At 36.5% G+C, this 18,894-nt stretch overlaps 1 protein-coding gene across 1 annotated transcript in view; it reads left to right on the forward strand.

Annotated features, from left to right (window-relative positions):
* The first annotated feature begins 42 nt into the window (after positions 1-42).
* LOC109406379 (tumor protein D54) overlaps positions 43-18,894 on the forward strand; it is a 61,259-nt gene continuing 42,407 nt past the window's right edge. Inside the window, exon 1 of the mRNA XM_029866414.2 lies at positions 43-253. Coding sequence (XP_029722274.1) covers positions 235-253 — 19 coding nt within the window. The 5' untranslated portion in view covers positions 43-234. The remainder of the gene's footprint in view (positions 254-18,894) is intronic.

An 18,894-nucleotide genomic window follows, 5' to 3' on the forward strand; every position in this document is an offset into this window, starting at 1 on the left:
TTCGTGTTTTGACGTTTCCAGCTGCATACGTCATACGTCAAACAAAAGAAAACTCCGAAAAAAAAATCGTCGTCGGTCTTGTATTTTCTCATCATCTTTGTACAACACTTTTTCATTGCGTGCGCGAATCGGTGTTGCGAAAAATTGATTATTTTGCCAGCTTTATTTAGTGCACAGTGCGAAACTTGTGATTTTCCGACACCCGAGAGGATTATTTGTGTGCAAAACATCACCATGGAGGAAACACCATCCTGTAAGTAGACCAACACCGATCCGGATCAGAAACCAAACATGCAGCTGCCCGGATCATAGAAGAGGGATATAGAACAAAAGCCGAGCGAATGCATCGGGGTGCATCGTCTCTAGAACATGATCTGAATTTTGATGGGTTGGAAATGTTCTGTAATTAAATTCTGGACAGCTTTAATCAAAAATAAGGATCATCTTTTGCTGGGAACAACACGTAACTTGTATGATTGCGTGTTGTAACTGTTACTAGTATATTGCATGTGTTAATTTTTTATGTAACAAAACCAACAATTGTTCTACCACTTAGGCATATCCAGTAAACGTGAAGTTTAATAGTGTATTTACAATCTCCATCACTCAAATAGTAAATCGCAGTTAGTATCCCACCGAGCACTATGACTCATCGCAAGTACCTACCAGCAGCCGGCAGAGAGGCTGAGCGGTTCAAAACTAAAGCTTATCAATATTGCTTATCAATTCGGTGTCGGCAGTCAAATTGTTCATATTCATAGTATCGTATCCTGTAAGCAATAGGTAGTAGGTTTGATTGTCCAAACTGTGACTCATAGTATATGAATTCTGGACGAACATTTGAAAAGGGCCTATCTGCTTTGCGTAAACAAACATGTTTTTGTCTCTGTAGGGCCCATTTGCATCCACCCACGCACGTCAACACCCTTATCAGAAAGAGTGTTCTTCAAGCTATCTGTTAAGGGTGTTGATGTGCGTGGGTGGATGCAGATGGGCCCTACAGAGACAAAAACATGTTTGTTTACAAAAAGCAGATAGGCCCTTTTCAAATGTTCGTCCAGAATTGGTAATATGATTTTAATGATAATGATTTTTTGTCTGTCTTATTCGTTATCTCTTTTATAACTAAATCGAGTCTTTTATAACTAAAGAGTTAGATAGGAAGCAACAAGCTGTAATATTTAGAAATACTCAATATATTAAGAGATTTGCATTTTGATAAAAAGTGTATTGGTACATTCTACATACTACACATCTACGGCTCTCTCTTTATTCAAAGTATATCATTCAGAATCATAATTTTGAAAGTAAAAAGAAAAGCGTGTTAGTACTGTTCTTTTTAATTCCACTAAGAAATTGCATCCTTTGACGGATACGTATTTCGACTTCAACTGTAAAAGGTCGACTTCAGTGTCTTGTATTGTTTATGCAGTTGAAAATCGGAATTTTTGACACGCGAAAATCGATTTTTCCACTAAACCGTGTGTCGGACGTACGTCGGGCACAGTGCGCTGGATAGAGGGCCAGGTCCGCTGTCCAGCGCACTACGCTGCCCATGATCGCATATCAGTCCCATATTTGCTGGGTTTCCTATTCATATGGGACAATCATGCGATCATAGGCAGTACGTCCGACGTTAGGTTTCACGTATGGATTTTGAGAAAAAACGATTGTCGGGTGTGGGGAAACTTCGGGTTTCAACCGCGACGACAATACTTGACTCAACAAGTACAAGACACTGAAGACGACCTTACAGTTGAATTTCGACCTCAACTGTAAGGTCGTCTTCAGTGTCTTATCTGTCAAAGGATGCAATTTCTTAGTGGAATTAAAAGGAACAGTACTTAAAACGATTTTCTTTTTACTTACAAGTATTCCACTAACAAACCCAGGTTCATCATTATCATAATTTTGCTCAATTGCACGAAGTCCACAGTAGGAACAGGCTGATGATTTATGGGGGATTTCCGGAAATTAGACTGCTGACTCCAATGAGTCATTACTTTGTTGATTATCCTTCACAATCGGTTCAAATCGCGTGCCCTCTCTCCTCTCCTTCGTCTGGTGTGACTCTCTTTTCCTGTTTTATCGCTTGAACGTCTGTCTCATTATTTCGGGCCGCAACTCGTTAACCATGCTTTTCTGCCACTGTCATTGTTGGTGGCAGTAGTTCCTCTCTGGAGCCAATTGTTGGGGCAACACATTCTTCCAATTGGCAGCACGATTGGTGTGGTGTTTCTCTGGCGGTGGGACTAGACCAAATACTTACTGAATCCAGCCCCGCGCAGTCTGACAGCAAATTGAAAACAAATTTTGATGTTGTGATATTGCAAATTATGATAACTCAGGTTGTTGTCGTTTTGGTCGTTTTAACAGTTAAAACATCAAAAATGAGAGCAGAAAATGTTCCCGTAGCAGCAAGTTGAAAACAAATCCTGCTATCAGTGATAGTAAATTGATAACTGTTTTTGCTATCAGTAAGAAAAAATGGAAAAATTGTTAAATATAGGGGTTTTTCGATTGATATGAAATTCTAAATACCATAAAATAATTACACTATAAGTATATTCTTAGAGTTATTATACAAGGTTGGCTAAGAAGTTTTGAAATACCTTAACAACTTATTTTCTATATAGCTTGAAGTGACAGCAAAACGAAATCTATATTTGTAATCAAATTTAGTCAAGACAATCTGATATCAAAATGTGATATCAATTTGCTGCTGAATATAAATCGGGTTTTCGATTTGCTATCATTTTGTTGTTGGACTCTGCTCGGGGCAGCACTCTTGTCCACAGCTATCACGATGATTAATCGACGATCAGGTATCAGCTAATTCATTATTGAATCTGTGAATAAATTTAGAACTTCAGCATCATTTCAAACATAAACAATTTCATAAAGGATTAACTCTTTCTACCCCACGATTTTGAACGACTATTTCAATGTCAAGGAAGCGTTTCCGAAAAAAAGCTCGAATAAAACTTATTCTGAATTGGCCAGTTTTCGAAATCAACAAAAAAGTTTTACAGTTAATTGTTTGTCAATAGTTTTACTATTTAAACGTGTGTTGCTAGTTGCGTTTACCTAATGAGATTACAATTGCATTGTAAAAAGTATTGCATCACATTTAATTTATTCCTTTCGTTTTGAGTTCGTCGAACATCGATGATGCTCTAGAGCAACCATGGGAAGTAGAGGGTTAAATATTGAAAGTGAATTGGAAGAGATAGAATTGTGTCTTTCAATAAGAATATTTAACATTTTCGACGAACTTGATACAAACGGAATTAGATGTAATAGTTTTCAGAATATTATTGTAACACCATTAGTTTTTTTTTTCAAGTGTAGAATTAGCTATAAGTTAAAATACACATTATTAAAAACAAAAAAAACATTAGTTCTGGGCTATCTACTAACTACTTGTTTAAATAGTGGAACCATTATCAAAAAATCCAAAACACTATTAATTTACACCTATTTTAAAGTAAGCCAATTTGCAGAAAATGTTGTTCAGGTTTTTTTTGGGAACGCTTTTTTTGGCTGTTCAAAGTTGTAAGAAATAGAAAATAAATACTTCATATATTTCTGAAAGGAAGCACGTGACTACGTGTCCAAAATTGTTTTCAGACTTCTGTGGTTAGAAACTATATTTAAAATTGGACAAATTTATTTCGGCTCGTTTGAAGACTTAGATATCTAGACAGCTGTTCAAGTTAAATTTAAGTATTCAGAAGAAGCGGAAGTACCAGCCTGGTTTTCCTGTTCAACGTGCACTTTATGATGCCACGAAAATATTCACTTTATCTTCAATAGGACCTGTTCCCAAATACTTTTCGTTGATACATTTCCAACAGAAAACAAATATTAGTATTAGGAGCTACAGTATGTACGTGGACAGTACTTTACTCACAGGGTGGCCACAGACTCGGGAAATTCGGGAAATGCGGGAAAAAGTCGGGAATTGAAACTCATCGGGAAATATGCGGGAATAAGTCGGGAATTTTGTTTATGATCGGGAATTTTTAAAATGATGTGTGACGCGTCCAGAATTTAAACTCAAACATAGATTTAGCACTTGACTCACTCCAAATCTAGACTCTGTCACAGTTCCAGAAGCCTCACGCAGTAATTTCAACATCCAAATGATGCTGATGAGCATTGGTTTCTGAATTACGAGTTATTTCTTGTTTGATAGTGATTATCTGGTGTAGAGAATGAGAATAATAGCAATCCTGAATCCCTAATATCGCGGACTTCGGGATTGCCCGCTGGGTCACGACATCTGAGTGACAGGTTTTCGATGTCCGGATGGTCGAGTCAATGATTAGATCTTAAATTTAGGCACAAACATATTGAACCGTTATGTGTCCGACAAACTTTTTGCTTTTTTCTACACCGTGTATTTTTAATGGGTGATGGGTACCCGGGTACCCTGTCGGCCACATAAAGTTTAAAATCACAAATTTCTTAAAATGAAGTTCCCTGGGCTAGGATTATATCTTCCAGGAAGCTTTGATTGCAGGCATGTAGTCGATGTGCTTTGCAGTTAAGATTGGAATAGCTGAATTTCAGTGGCAAACAATTCTGTAAAAATCAGTTCTTCAAGTCATCTGATATTCTTATACTGATCATGATGCTGCATAGTATATCGAACATTTGTCGAAGTCATTTATGTGTCGGGAAAATATAATTCCAACTTGGTGAGAATATTACAAACTGAGGGAGGGTAATAGGCCCAGTCAGACCCCTGAATGGACAATGATGTGGGTTAGTGTGTGAGAATGCCATTGATGGTTTGTAATATTCTCCGAGGCTTTCGAAATCCAACAGGGCGCGTCCCCGGGTTGCGGATAGGGGGAAAAGGGAGATTTTTCGCATTTCTGTACTGTAATCAGCCAATGTGATATTATCTCCTATGGTGTTGTAGTGCGAATGAATAATCTCATTCTATGGGAATTCGAACCTTGTAATGTATTATTTATTAACTCCAATTTTCTAAGCTTGACAAAAAAATCAGGAGATACCTTGATCCAAACTCTACATGTGCACAAAAACCGATTTTGAAAATATTGCTTCGTTATTTTATAAAAAATCAAAAACCAAAAAGTCAGGAAATGGATCCAGTTTCGCCTTAATTGGGGATAATATATTTTCCAGAACTGAACGGACATTTTTTCCGGGGTGAAGGCGAGTCGGAGAGGGTAGAAGTTTCCGTTTGTTATAATTGACAAAATAAACAATCGGGCGCTTTTTCTTTCTTTGACTTGCTTGGTATTTAGTGGATTATTGTTTTTTGGTTTTGGAAGGTATGCGATTCACTATTGAGCCTTAAAATTATTTTGCATCTGAATAGCATTGATATTGTCAAGTCTGTACCAACACCCTAATCCCACACCAAAATACCTTTTTCCTATCCCATGGCGTTTATGTGGTCAGCAAAGACTATTCAGCCATTACCCCTCCGTATCATCGGCTTTGGACTGACTTGCGCTCTCATTGCCCCACCAAATGTTGCAAAATGAAAATGAAAATGATTTTTTCTTAAAATGAAGTTTTGAACGACTAAACAAAACCCTAATCTAAAAACGTGAAAAAAATATGGCAAAAAATATTTTATTGTCAAATTTTGAATGATTTTATAAGAAACGCCATTGAATATTCCTCCAAAATTTTATTTAAAAAAATAGGTTTTTATTGAATCTTTCAATACATGGCCTGCCTCCTGAAGAAATACCTAGTGTAACCAATGGAAAGCATTCCTTAGGACAGACATATGAAAACTGTAGAGGAGTTTTTAACCTTCATTCCAAATGCACATCTGAAGAATTGCTATATGTCCTTCTTGGGGTTGGTGCTTGCTGACGAAACATTGCCCAGAAATTTTGAATGTCTTTTGATACCTCTTATACTGAAATACCGTTAAGCCCACTCCTTGTAGGTATATCTGATGATTTATTTTTGAGTTACCCTGGGTTAATCCAATGGTTAATTTTTGAGTAATTCCAATGTTACTCAAAACCGGCTGTGCTAAAATTGTAGAAATTTATTTTTTTTCAATGTCTACGCATCAGTTTCTATCAAAAATTATTCACGAGTATCCAAATGGGTTCTTCAAAAATGGGACTATATAGTTAGAAATTAAGCCCAGAATCTAAAAAGAGCCTTGCAAATTGCGGCAGAAATGTCAAAATGTTGTTTTTCAGGGTTTGAGAATTTCCCTACAAAAATACTAGAAATTGTTTATGAAAAGAAAACATTTTATGAAAATCCCCAGACATTTTCAAAATTTTTGAGAAAAATTCTGTTAAGAAATTAGGTGCTCTCATAGAACAGAACTTATCTGTTCTATGAATAGATTGTATTTGAGAACATAACAGATAAAATATCTGAGTATTGCATTTTTTATCTAAATGTATCTTCAAAAGCCAATTTCTTTAGAGATTTTCCAAGACTTTTGACATAAATCGCCAGCGAGTCCTTGTAGCCCTTTATATATATGACATATAAAACTGTGCTGTGTGTAATCTAATGGATATCGGATAATTTTGAATCTTGTGGTTTGTATATGAACTTGTTAATATAACGGAATTTTATTTTCTAAAGAATATTTTGATAATTAAATCAATAAATAGATTTCCTTCCATGGTATGTGAGAAAATATCACAAACATTTATTTCAATGTTTTTGCAATAAACTTCCTCCGGAAAATTTGTTTCATCGAAGAAATCCATCAGAAATACTCAAATAATTCTGCCTATTGGAATTGTAACAGATTTACGTCAATAATGCCATCGTTCACACCTTCAGAATTCCTGGGATAGCGAAAAAAAATAAACTCCTATAAAGAATTCATTAAAGAGTATTTCAGTTAGCCGACTATATTTTTATATTGGAACTTCTTCAAGCATTTCTTTAGGAGTTCACATTATTTTTTTGGGAATTCCAACACAAATATTTTCAAGTATAGGTTTGCGTTACAAAGCATCCAGAATAAGAAGCAAATTACAAGCATGTTTTATATGTAACTTTCTTTTGATATTAACGTCTCCAAAATATTGTAAAATTGTCACAGTATCACAATGACACAGTCAATATTTCAGTAAGTTTTGAAGATCACTCAAAAGTTTGGAATCTTGGATATTTTACATGCTCCACACTGCCGTTCTACGCCCGATTTGCCCATGTTATATGGGAACCCCATATAACATGGGACAATTATGCGTATAACAGCAGCACAGGTACATAATGAAAAGTCGGGAAAATTTGAAATCAATGCGGGAAAAAGTCGGGAAAAAATGCGGGAATTTTAATTTTGATTTTGTGTGGCCACCCTGTACTCACACTGTCACACTGTAAGATCCATAAATCGATTCATTTGATTGCGTATTATTGTACATATTGATTTATTTTAGACCGAAGTCGATATGTGAAATCAATTATCCCCAACAAAAGTTCGCCGAAGTAAAAACGTCGGCATTCTAACTGAAGCGTCGCCGACACAGGCAATTCTTATGCGTCGGCGATCCCCAAATTATAATGCCGACGCCGAACTTCGCCGAAGTTTTGACTACCGAAGTTTCCAACTTTCTCTCGCATGATCAATACTCGAATTACTCCACATCTGATGTGAAATGATTGGTGTAAAATTTGTTATAAGAATAAGTTTTTGCAATTAAGTAAAATATATTTGTTCAGAATTACACTTGGTTTCAGCTAAACTTTCTTTTTTATCCCGCATTAGGGAGAAATTCGAGGAAATTAAGCTGCGTCCAATAATCTACGCTTTTGTGGCGTGACCTAACATTGACTGAGATTATTTATAATCGTTGGTTGGTGATCATTCTTAAAAGATGAAGAGGGTGGAGTACTTCTGCATTGCAGTGTGAAATACAAGCTTTAAGTTAGAATTAACGTAGAAGAAAAAATCTTTTTTGCAATTTCTCATCATAATAGGCTGTTTTACCTCACGCAAATCTGTCAGAAATAGGCCTACTTTCCCACACCAAATTAGTAGTGCTGTAATGGTTCATTACAGCACTGATTTGCGTTGCGTAATGAACCATTACAGCACTGTTTTCAGTTTTGATTCACTTCTTGAAACTTTATGAACGCTGGATCGGAAAAATGTGACAACTGAACAGTATAACCTGCTATGATCAGACTTTCTTAAACATAGCTATGAACATCGTGTACAGTTTGATAAAAAAGTTTTGTTAAAAACTATTCCCAAGTGGTAATTTATGAAATTGCAAAAAACGTTGTACATAACTCGGTGCAGCACTAGATTTTTACAGCACTCGTCGTAATTATCCAACTCGGCAAGCCTCGTTGGATAAATGTACGACTCGTGCTGTAAAAATCTTTATTCTGCACCTTGTTGCGTAAACTACTATATTCTTATCATCATTTAGAACGTTGTTGCAAAACAGTGCTAAAACAGTTTGATTATTTTCAACTGTAATCCTTCTTAAATATGGTTTATTGAGGAAAAGTATTAGTATTTACTAGGTCAATACATAATTTTGAGTGTTTTTTTTTTACATTGTTCCAATTTTTACGTAAAACGAGAGTTGGGTGTTACATACTCTAAAAATGTCCATTTTGGAAAACCGGGAGAAATTGAAAAATCGTACCGGGAAAACCGGGAAAAAGACGGGAATTCTAAAACTAAAATTGAGTGGCCACCCTGCGATTGGTGTGGTGTGCCCCTTGCGGTAGGACTAGACCAAATTCTTACTGAATACAGCAGCATTCTTGCCCACAGCTATTGCGATGATTAGGGTAACCAATATAATTTGGACCCCCATATATATTGGACCCCTTGGATCGTATTATCATAACTTTCACAGATTTAATGAAGAGATGACAAAGATGTTTAGAAGCAGTAATCATTTCCTCACTGGAAATATCTTTATGTATTTGCCTTGAAATTATATTTTGTTAATCTCGTCATCCGCGCGATTGTCGCGGCTTGTTTACGAAAAGAGAAAATGGTGCTGGGGAAACTTGCATATGTAAACAAAAACGTTTATCATTCTAGCGCATTAAATTCGCAAAGTTCGTCTAATCAGCCTTTGTCAATCAAGTAATTAGGATGTGATGCAATGCAGCATATCCAAGTTGCAGATTCTTCGAAAATAGTTTCAAGCAGGTTTAAACATCGAGTGTCCAAAATATATGCTTAAGAGGGTCCAAAATACATTGGGGTGTCCAAAACAGTGGAAACTGATACTTCAAAAAATCAGTTATTTTCATCAAATTTTCAGCCAGAAATGACCTTGTGGGTATTTTTAACGGACAGTGGAGGCTTTTATAAACATATCAACATCATCATTATGTGTGAATACCCTCTGAATCTGCTTGATTTTGACTTCAATTCAAACTAATATCCTCTAGGGGTCCAAAATTCAACCGTTACCCTAATCGCCGATGATCCAGATGACGAAACCCACAGACGTTTCACGGTTGGTAACGTTGCGAAGGAATACGGTATTACATTCCGTGTATGCCAACCAAAAGACTAGACGGAACGCGTAACTTTCGAACACCGATACTACTCACTCAGGGTAGGAGGTTCGAGAGGGAGAGTAGTCAAAATCGATACGCCCAAATCGTGTGTGTGACGCCGGAGCTTTACGGTTTTCGGATGTAGAAAACATACACTGTAGAACTGTGGTCTAGAACTAACTTTATTACTAATGCTAAGCCTTATATATATGAATGAATGTACAATACATTCTACCTGATTTGACTCATTATCTTTTGGGTCCCTTTCTTATTATCTCTACTTTGTTATCGCCGCCACTATCGGTGCGTCACTATTTTCATTACAATTTATGGGTCTCTTTCTTGGTCCTTCGTAGAAGATTAGTTTATGACGTAATTGTCTTGGGTAGCAGAGAATTATCAACTATGCGCATATTGCAACTAACAATATGCCATGCGGTGCGCTGTATAACTTAAGGAAAATGACAACTTGAGTTTGAAATGCAAATTGATTGATTCGCGTTCGTTACATTCCGGACCCCGTAAATCTACTAGATTTACAATAATAATTGTCGATAAGCGATTTATTACTTATTATATGAAATGATATTAATATTGTCTTTTTACTTAGGACTAGACATTTGTGTTGAATTTTGGATACACATTTCCTCTATACAGGTTCATTTCTGTTTCTTCTGTTTCATTGTTTGGTTGTTGATTCTCTTCTGAACATCTATTATTTTCCATTTTGTTTACCGTCTCCCTTCTAATGTTTTTATGCGACAAAAAATTAGTTAATGAGTCCCAGAATGATGCTATTAGTTTCCAACTGAAACCATAGATGTCATATAATATCTGACTATGTATGATTGTATCAACAATAAATTTTAAACCTCGAGCGAATAGGTAAATACCGATGAATGTTGACGTAGTGTTTCCCAACCATGTGCTCCAAGCCAACACTTTGTTCCAGTACTTATGTATTGCACCATCAATTATTTTCTCAGATAATAAAGCATCAAATCTAAAGCCTTGAGTATTAGGATTTTGTCCAGCTAAAATTTTATAAACTACAGAAGATGCTACACGTCTTTCGCCTTGTTCATATATCATGTTCCTCATTTTGACCAAACTGTTGGAATCATAAACCCCACTCTCCATTAAGTTTGGCAATGGCGTGTATGACCAGCTGGTAACAATATCAGTTGATAGTTTACTTGGCGCAGTGGTTTCTCGTAATCTTCCATCTGTGGTGTACCATCTGCTCCCAAATTTGAATTTGGCAGGAAGTAGAGGAGTACACTCTATTTCTGTTCCTAATGTTTGTAAAACGCGTGTAACTGGAGCTAAAAACATTGACACATTATTGTAAAAAACGGGAATTTCTTGATAACATTGCTCAGTAAATCTTGGTGTAATGTAAACAGGTTTACACTCCAAAACGTGCAAAACTTCGCCAGCGACTACTGCTGTGTAACCATTTCTCTTCATTATGCTGCTGACGAATTCATTCGGGTTAAGCCTAGCCAGTGTAAGCTTAGTTTCTAAAAGAACTTTATCTAACTTACACATTTCAGCCATAACCATATTGTAAATATCATTTAAAGATTGACCAATATAACTTTCTACAAGAGTAATTTTGGAATTAAAATAAGTAAACAAATCCAAATTTTTTCCACTGTTTGCTTTTCGTGTAAATGGAGATCTAATACTCTCTGTTTCAATTATTAAAATTCTAGGATGATCAGTAGTAAATCCGTTGTAACCACAAATGCGAGTATCTTCTCGTGTTTTGATCGAAAATACTTGCTTTTCTGAAATAGTGCTGTAAACCACTGAATGAGTTTGCTTTATATTACCCTCTAAACTTGTAGTTTTATGGACAAGTCCTTCATAAATTACTTCAAATTCAGTTGTTTCACAGGACTGATTCAAGTCTACATTCCAGGTCAAATAACCTTCTTCGGAATCTAGACATGTTCCAATTGAATACGAACACATTAAACCATTTTTCAAATATATCTGATCATTTTCAAGGTCAATATTTGCAATATAGTCGTATAGAGCAATCTCGTACTCATAATAAACTAGTGCCCCAGTCCATGTATAGAATGGTGTACTATATGTGCCTCCGTTGCATGAATTTCCAGTCACGCTACCTACAATAAGCGTTTCACCCCTTGTAGTGGAATTTAACTTCAGCTCATTAATTTGTCTGTCATGAGTCAGCGATACAATTCCTAAAGCGTGTACCTTTGTACATTCTTCTGAATTGAACTCTTTGACGATGTAAGAATATCCATACTGATAATCTGAAGTATGCGAAAATGCTCCACAATGTCTTATGGACCTTCGAATTATTACCTTACATTGAAGAACTTTAGTTAAACTTTTTACATTCCTTTGTAAAACCTGTATTGTTATTTCTGTTGAACTCAAATTACTTTTCTGAGGAATACAAGAAGCTACATCAAGAAGCGAGTAACTTGTCATGTTTACCTCTGGGTTGGCACAATCAAATGCTATCAATCCTCTAGTTTCGAAACCAAAGATTAATGTAAACATGTATACAAGCAACATAAACGATATGAAGTTACTAGGATTTTTTGTTCTTATGGTTTTATTCGAACGTAGATTGCACATTTCTTCATGATCATCTTGATTCGGGATTAAATCTGGTGAATCTAGTTTCTTCGGTTCTGAAAGTGGAATTGTGTCATGACTTCCTTGAAAGTTTTGAGTTTGTTGAAATAAATCATCATTTGTTTCTAAAGATGGCTTTGGCTTTTGAATTTTCCGAACATCTAAAACTGCCACTTTGACGGCTGGTCTTTCATAAATACCTTTAGATGTTTTAATTTCAGCAGATCTTACTTGACCATCTTTAGCCATTCTAACACTGATTACTCGACCTTTCAGCCATGTTCCAGGAGGTGCCTTATCATCAGTTATTACAACAATATCGTCAACTTTAATAGGTTCAATTTGATTAGTCCATTTATTTCGTTTCAACAATAATGGAAGGTACTCTTTCGTCCACCGATCCCAAAAATATTTCCCATAGTTTTGAACCTTTTTCCAATGATGTTTTTCTAAGTGAATTGCAGTTGGATCATAAGGTGGTACATATTCTCCAGCACGACCAATTAGAATATGAAATGGTGTCATTATTTCGTCGTCGATATCTTCTACTGGTATGTGTGTTAATGGACGAGAGTTTAAAATAAATTCTACTTGGATCAGAGCAGATCTTAAAATTGCTGGTCGTGGTAAACGACTACCATACTGCTTCAGCATTTTATATAGCGATAACTTTATGATTTTAATAAGCCTCTCCCATACTCCGCCGAAATGGGATGCCGCGGGAGGATTGAATGTCCATTTTAAGGCTAATGCTGCCGCATCACCGTTTCTCATTCTTTTATCAATATTCACAATTAGTTCTTTTAATTCATTGTCAGCTCCAACAAAGTTGGTGCCATTATCGCTGTAAAGGTGCTTAATTTTTCCTCTTCTGTTTTGAAAATTACGCAAACAGACAATAAAAGAATCTGTATCTAATTTCTCAGCCATTTCGATGTGAACTGCTCTACTAGACATACATGTAAAAATCACACCCCAACGTTTTTCTCTTGATCGTTTTACTGCAACTTCAAATGGACCAAAGTAATCCACTCCAGTATGCGTAAATGGATACAAGAAAGATTCGGTCCGATAATCTGGTAAGGGTGCCATCATGGGTGGTACTGGTTTTGCGTTAGCAATAATGCATTCTTGGCAATATTTCTTGACCTTTTTCAAAAGTGACCTTTGTTTAATAATCCAAAACTTTTGAAGAATAGCTGCAATCACGACATTGTCATTCTGATGCAAATACCGTTCATGATATGTCTTTACAATTAAAAAAGAAATATTATGTTCATATGGTAATATAATTGGCTTTCTTGCTGATTCGGGTATGCTTCTTGCGTGTTCCAATCTTCCTCTTGCTCTGAGTACTCCATGATTATCAAGCATTGGACTCAATTTTCGTAAGTTGCTGGATTTTTCAATTTCTTTACCTTCTTTCAGTAATGTTACTTCCTCTGCGAAACAATCCCATTGAGCTTTTTTGAATATCGCGTTTTCAACCCATTTTACATCATCATAATTAGTGCTACGATCAAAATCTGTTTTATTTTTAATCCAATCGGTAAACTTTTTTATTATTAGAGTTCGCTTAACCAAACGCCACCAGTCCGAAAAATAATCGTCCTGAATAAAAGAGTAAGGATGTATTCTTTGATGAATGTTTACATAGTTTCTCAGCTCTTCATCAGTTTCCATACTTACTGTCCAGTTTGGCCAATAACTTTCTGATTTTCTTAAAAACGATGGTCCATTGAGCCATAATGATGCTCCCTTTTTAATTTTTGTACCTTCATCAGCAGGGTTTAATGATGATTTTATATATCTCCATTGATCCATTGAAGTTGTTTCTAAGATTTCAGCAACTCGATGAGCTACGAATTGCTTATACCGCCTATGCTGACTATTAATCCAGGCTAGGACAGTTTGACTGTCTGACCACATGACGCATTTTGAAATCGAAATTCTTAATTCTTTCTTTACGGTATTCAACAATCTTATCCCTAATATTGCTGCTTGCAACTCTAAACGTGGTATGGATAACATTTTATTCGGTGAAACTCTTGCCTTTGCTGACACTATATTCACATCAGTGCCATTTGCAGTAACACTTCTCAGATACACAACGGCAGCAAAAGCATTTTCCGAAGCATCTCCGAACATATGCAACTCATAAAACAATGCATTTTTCAAGGTCATACATCTTGGAATCTTAAAATGGGTGACAAGTTTAAGCATATCTATCCAAGAGTTCCAAAAATTTGATAAACTATCTGGTAACTGGCTATCCCAATCAGAAGATTCTTTATGCCATTTTTGTAAAAGAATTCTACCATGAATTGTGAAGTTCGAAATTAACCCTAAGGGATCGTAAATACTCATTACAAACGAGAGAGTTTCTCTCTTTGTAATCAACCTTGTGAATTCCAATCGATCAAGTTTTAATTGAAATTCGATCAAATCAGTTGTTGTATTCCAATAGATACCCAATACTTTATCAGTTGGTATTTCTTTATTCTCGAACCATTTTATTTCTGAAACATGAAGTCTTTCTGAAGGAATAACGTTGGCAAGCTGTTGCGAATTTGTAATAAAATTTCTTAGATGAAATCCAGCATACTGTTGAATATTTATAACACCCTGAACAACTTCAGATGCTTCTTTAATTTCATCAAAGCTATCCAAATAATCATCAACATAAAAGTTATTTTCAGAAGCCTCAGAAGCCTTTGGAAAATCATCCTTAAAAAGCTGTGCATTATAATTTTTCACTGCTTGAGCACAAGCAGGAGAACACGTTGATCCAAAAATCATTGATTCCATCACATATACGCTCGGATCCCTATCGGCCTCACATTGTCTCCAAAGGTATCTTTGTGCAGGCTGATCTTCCATAACAATTTTTATTTGCTGAAACATTTCTTGTATATCCCCTGTAACAGCGATTTTGAACTCTCTGAATCTTAGCAAAAACACCGAACAAAGATTTTACTGTGTCAGGACCGGAAAGCAGTGCTGAGTTAAAAGATACTCCTTCTACTGCTGCAGCTGCATCAAAAACAATTCTTGATTTAGGTGGGACTTTGTTTTTATTTGTCACAATAAAATGAGGCAAATAATAGGTGTTTGGATGTTCCTGTAGTAGCTCACGTGGGCTAAGCTTACGGGCATAACCCTTTTTAACAAATCCTTCAAATGACTCAATTGCCCATTTTCTTAGCTCTGGTTTCCTAGCTAATGTCTTCTCCAATATTTCCAAACGTTTGAAAGCATTATTAAAACTTGGAGGGAAACTCATGCTTTCAGTTTTCCACAATAATCCTATTGAGTAATGTCCGTTTTCATATTTAATTGTATTTTTAATAATTGATTCAGCTCTTTCTACTTCTGCTGATTTTGGTAATTTATTAACGACGTTGACTCCAAAGTTTTCAGTAGAACAATAATTTTCAAAAATTGCTCTTAAATCTGTACTTTCATGCTCTCTAATGCAAAAAGAATATGAAGGCTCACCTCTATATACCTTACCGAAAATCAACCATCCTAGTTTGGTACGCGCTGCCATCGGCGAGTTCTCGTCACTTATCCTTCTGTCGGTCGTCAACAACAAATGAGCGTGCTCCATACCAATTAAAATCGTGGGCTTGGCGTTGACGTATCCCTGAACTGGAACATCAGCTAAATAAGTGAACTCCTTCTTCATGTGTTTAATATCCAATGTTTGCGTTGGAAGTTCAATGTCCTCGATGGTCCTGACATCCTTCATTGAATAAGTTTTTCCTCCATGTCCGCGTATCCACAGCTGTACTCTTCGGCTAGGTGATTCCTTTGAAACGTTCTGCGTCCAGGTTAATTCCAGTGGTTCTGACCGTCCATGGAGCCCAAGTTTATCCGCTACCGATTGATCCAAAAGGCTTAATGACGAGCCGGGATCAAGGAAAGCGAATGTTTCCAAAGAGAGGTTTCCATTCTGCAACGTTACTGGTACTATTTGATAATATACCGTTGATTTTCGACTTCCATGATGATTATTGTTAGTTTTGTCCTTCTCCAGATTTTGATTTTCCTTGGGTTTCTCGACGGCTGCTTTATGCAATAAACGATTGTGCATTCCCTTGCAACCGTCTATTTTGCATTCTCGCTTGCTTCTGCAAAACTTACTACCGTGTCCTTTGTTCAGGCAAGAAAAACACAGTTTCAATTGTTGAATTCGTTGTTGCCTTTGCTCAACATTGAGGTTTTTCAATATGTTGCACTTGAACGTTTGATGCTCATGCTTACAAATGTTGCACTGCATTTTTGAAGGATTGTTATGAATATTGATTCTGGGCTTTTGTTCCTTTCTTGTAGGTGGTGCTAATCTCCGTAATGTCGTTGCGTGAGTTTGCAGCCACTTATTCAAATCATGGAGAGTTGGCTGACTGACATTTCTTTGAAGCGCTTCTGTCCATGTTATCTGCATACTAAATGGTAGCTTTGATACTATGTCAGTAATTAACCGATAATCATGAAGGAATTCTGGCTTGGCCAATGTTTCCATTGTCACAACCAAATCGTCCAATGCGTTAGCAATATCGATAGTATGGAGTTTGGGTTGATTCAATGTTTTTATCAGCTCGTTCAATAATTGCTGATAAATAGCCTCCGGTCTCCCATAAATTTCTTCAAGCCGTTGCATTATTCTAGGAACATTAGCAGCCCCTATCATCAAATTTGACACGCTCTTGGCAGCTTGGCCATACAGAGCTTCTTCCAATCTTGATAAATTTTCGAGATTGGTAAATCTACCTTCGGCAGATGTGTCCTTAAAAATGCTTTTGAATTTCGGCCATTCACGAGCCTCTCCACTAAATTTTGGAAGCTTGATTAATGCTTGCCTCGTCGCATTTAAAGAACCTTCAGACTGACGTCTGTTTGCCACATCTTGTTGAATTTTCAGCGATTCATTTAGCTGGTTCGCTAAATCAAACTTCACTTTTACGTCCAATAATGTCGCTCGTTCGATTTCCAGATATTCGCATTTGGCGCAAAGGAATCGCTCTTCTTGTGACGGCGTATGCTTAAGGTGCACACAACTAAGGTGGAACCACCTATCACAATCGTCACAAGACACCATATTATCCTTGGTGTCAGCTTCCTTGCATAAACGGCAGTTTCCGTTCTTATTTTCCACGAATTGGAACATAGCTTTTGATTTTGCCATCGCAAATGTTCACTTTACTCTCACCTGGTTGTTTGCTGCTACTTTGCTTCTCTGTTTCCTTTTGCCGGATCTGCGCGTTCACTTCTGATGACAGCTTCTAAAGGTATTTCCAAACCTTTTTGTTAATTCACACACTGCAGTTTCACTATTTTCAAAAATGTCCAATGTCCTAGTTTCACTTGAATTACCACTCTGGGTTTTAATATTCAACACACAAGGTATTTTAGACACGATTCGTGAATATCTATTCACAACTTTCGAATGTTTGCCACTATTGGCTCAAGATTTGTAACAGTTAAATTTTGTGACAATGCACAACACTCAGACTGCACTCCTGGCGACAGTAAACCACGTTACAAAATCAATCACTGTAGCTATTTATTACGACAACTTTTTATATTGTCGGAGTCCTTTCCACTTATTCTAGTTGATCTCCGCGCGCCGGTATCACTGCACAATTTCAACACAACGTCGCGAGTACTTTCCTCTCTGGTAGTTCACCAAAATGTGACGCCGGAGCTTTACGGTTTTCGGATGTAGAAAACATACACTGTAGAACTGTGGTCTAGAACTAACTTTATTACTAATGCTAAGCCTTATATATATGAATGAATGTACAATACATTCTACCTGATTTGACTCATTATCTTTTGGGTCCCTTTCTTATTATCTCTACTTTGTTATCGCCGCCACTATCGGTGCGTCACTATTTTCATTACAATTTATGGGTCTCTTTCTTGGTCCTTCGTAGAAGATTAGTTTATGACGTAATTGTCTTGGGTAGCAGAGAATTATCAACTATGCGCATATTGCAACTAACAATATGCCATGCGGTGCGCTGTATAACTTAAGGAAAATGACAACTTGAGTTTGAAATGCAAATTGATTGATTCGCGTTCGTTACAGTGTGTGATATCATTTACGCCTTTTCAAGACTCATGCTAACGTTCTCGTATTCGAAACCTTAGCTTGCCAGAGTGAAAAAAAGTTCTATAGATTCAATGATCGGGGACTCGTCTGAATCGTGTGTAGAAGCACTTAGGCACAGGACATACATAATAATATATATAAAATGATGGTAAAAGTATTTGTGACTTAGGCCTTTCTAGACTCAAAATTCTCCTCTAAAAGGGACTCGCTATCCGAAGAGAATTATCAGAGTGAGAAAAAGTTTGATCGATCCAATGATTTTCGACTTCTACGATTCTAAGTTTTCGCTCTTTTGAAGGGAAAATTGGATCGAGCTTTCCTGAATTTGAGCATTTTTTACCGACATATGTTTGTACAGAATTACGTGTACTATTCGTATTTTGCACGATCCCGATTATCGTCTTACCTTAGATCAAGTTCTATGATGGATTTAATTACATTTAAAATGCTATCGATCTGCTTGACTACTAGTATGGGGTGTCGCTTCAGATTGTTTATTTTATCATGCTGCTCAAAGTCAGTCGAGTCCCACTCAGCTGCATAGCTTTTGCTCCGCTATGCTGATAAACATTGTCGTTCTGGTCTACGTTTATAATTGTGGTGGGCCCTATTTTATTGTAGTAGGTGATGATTGTTCGAATTTG

This window comes from Aedes albopictus, chromosome 2 (assembly GCF_035046485.1).
Source record: "Aedes albopictus strain Foshan chromosome 2, AalbF5, whole genome shotgun sequence".
Classification (NCBI taxonomy): domain Eukaryota; kingdom Metazoa; phylum Arthropoda; class Insecta; order Diptera; family Culicidae; genus Aedes; species Aedes albopictus.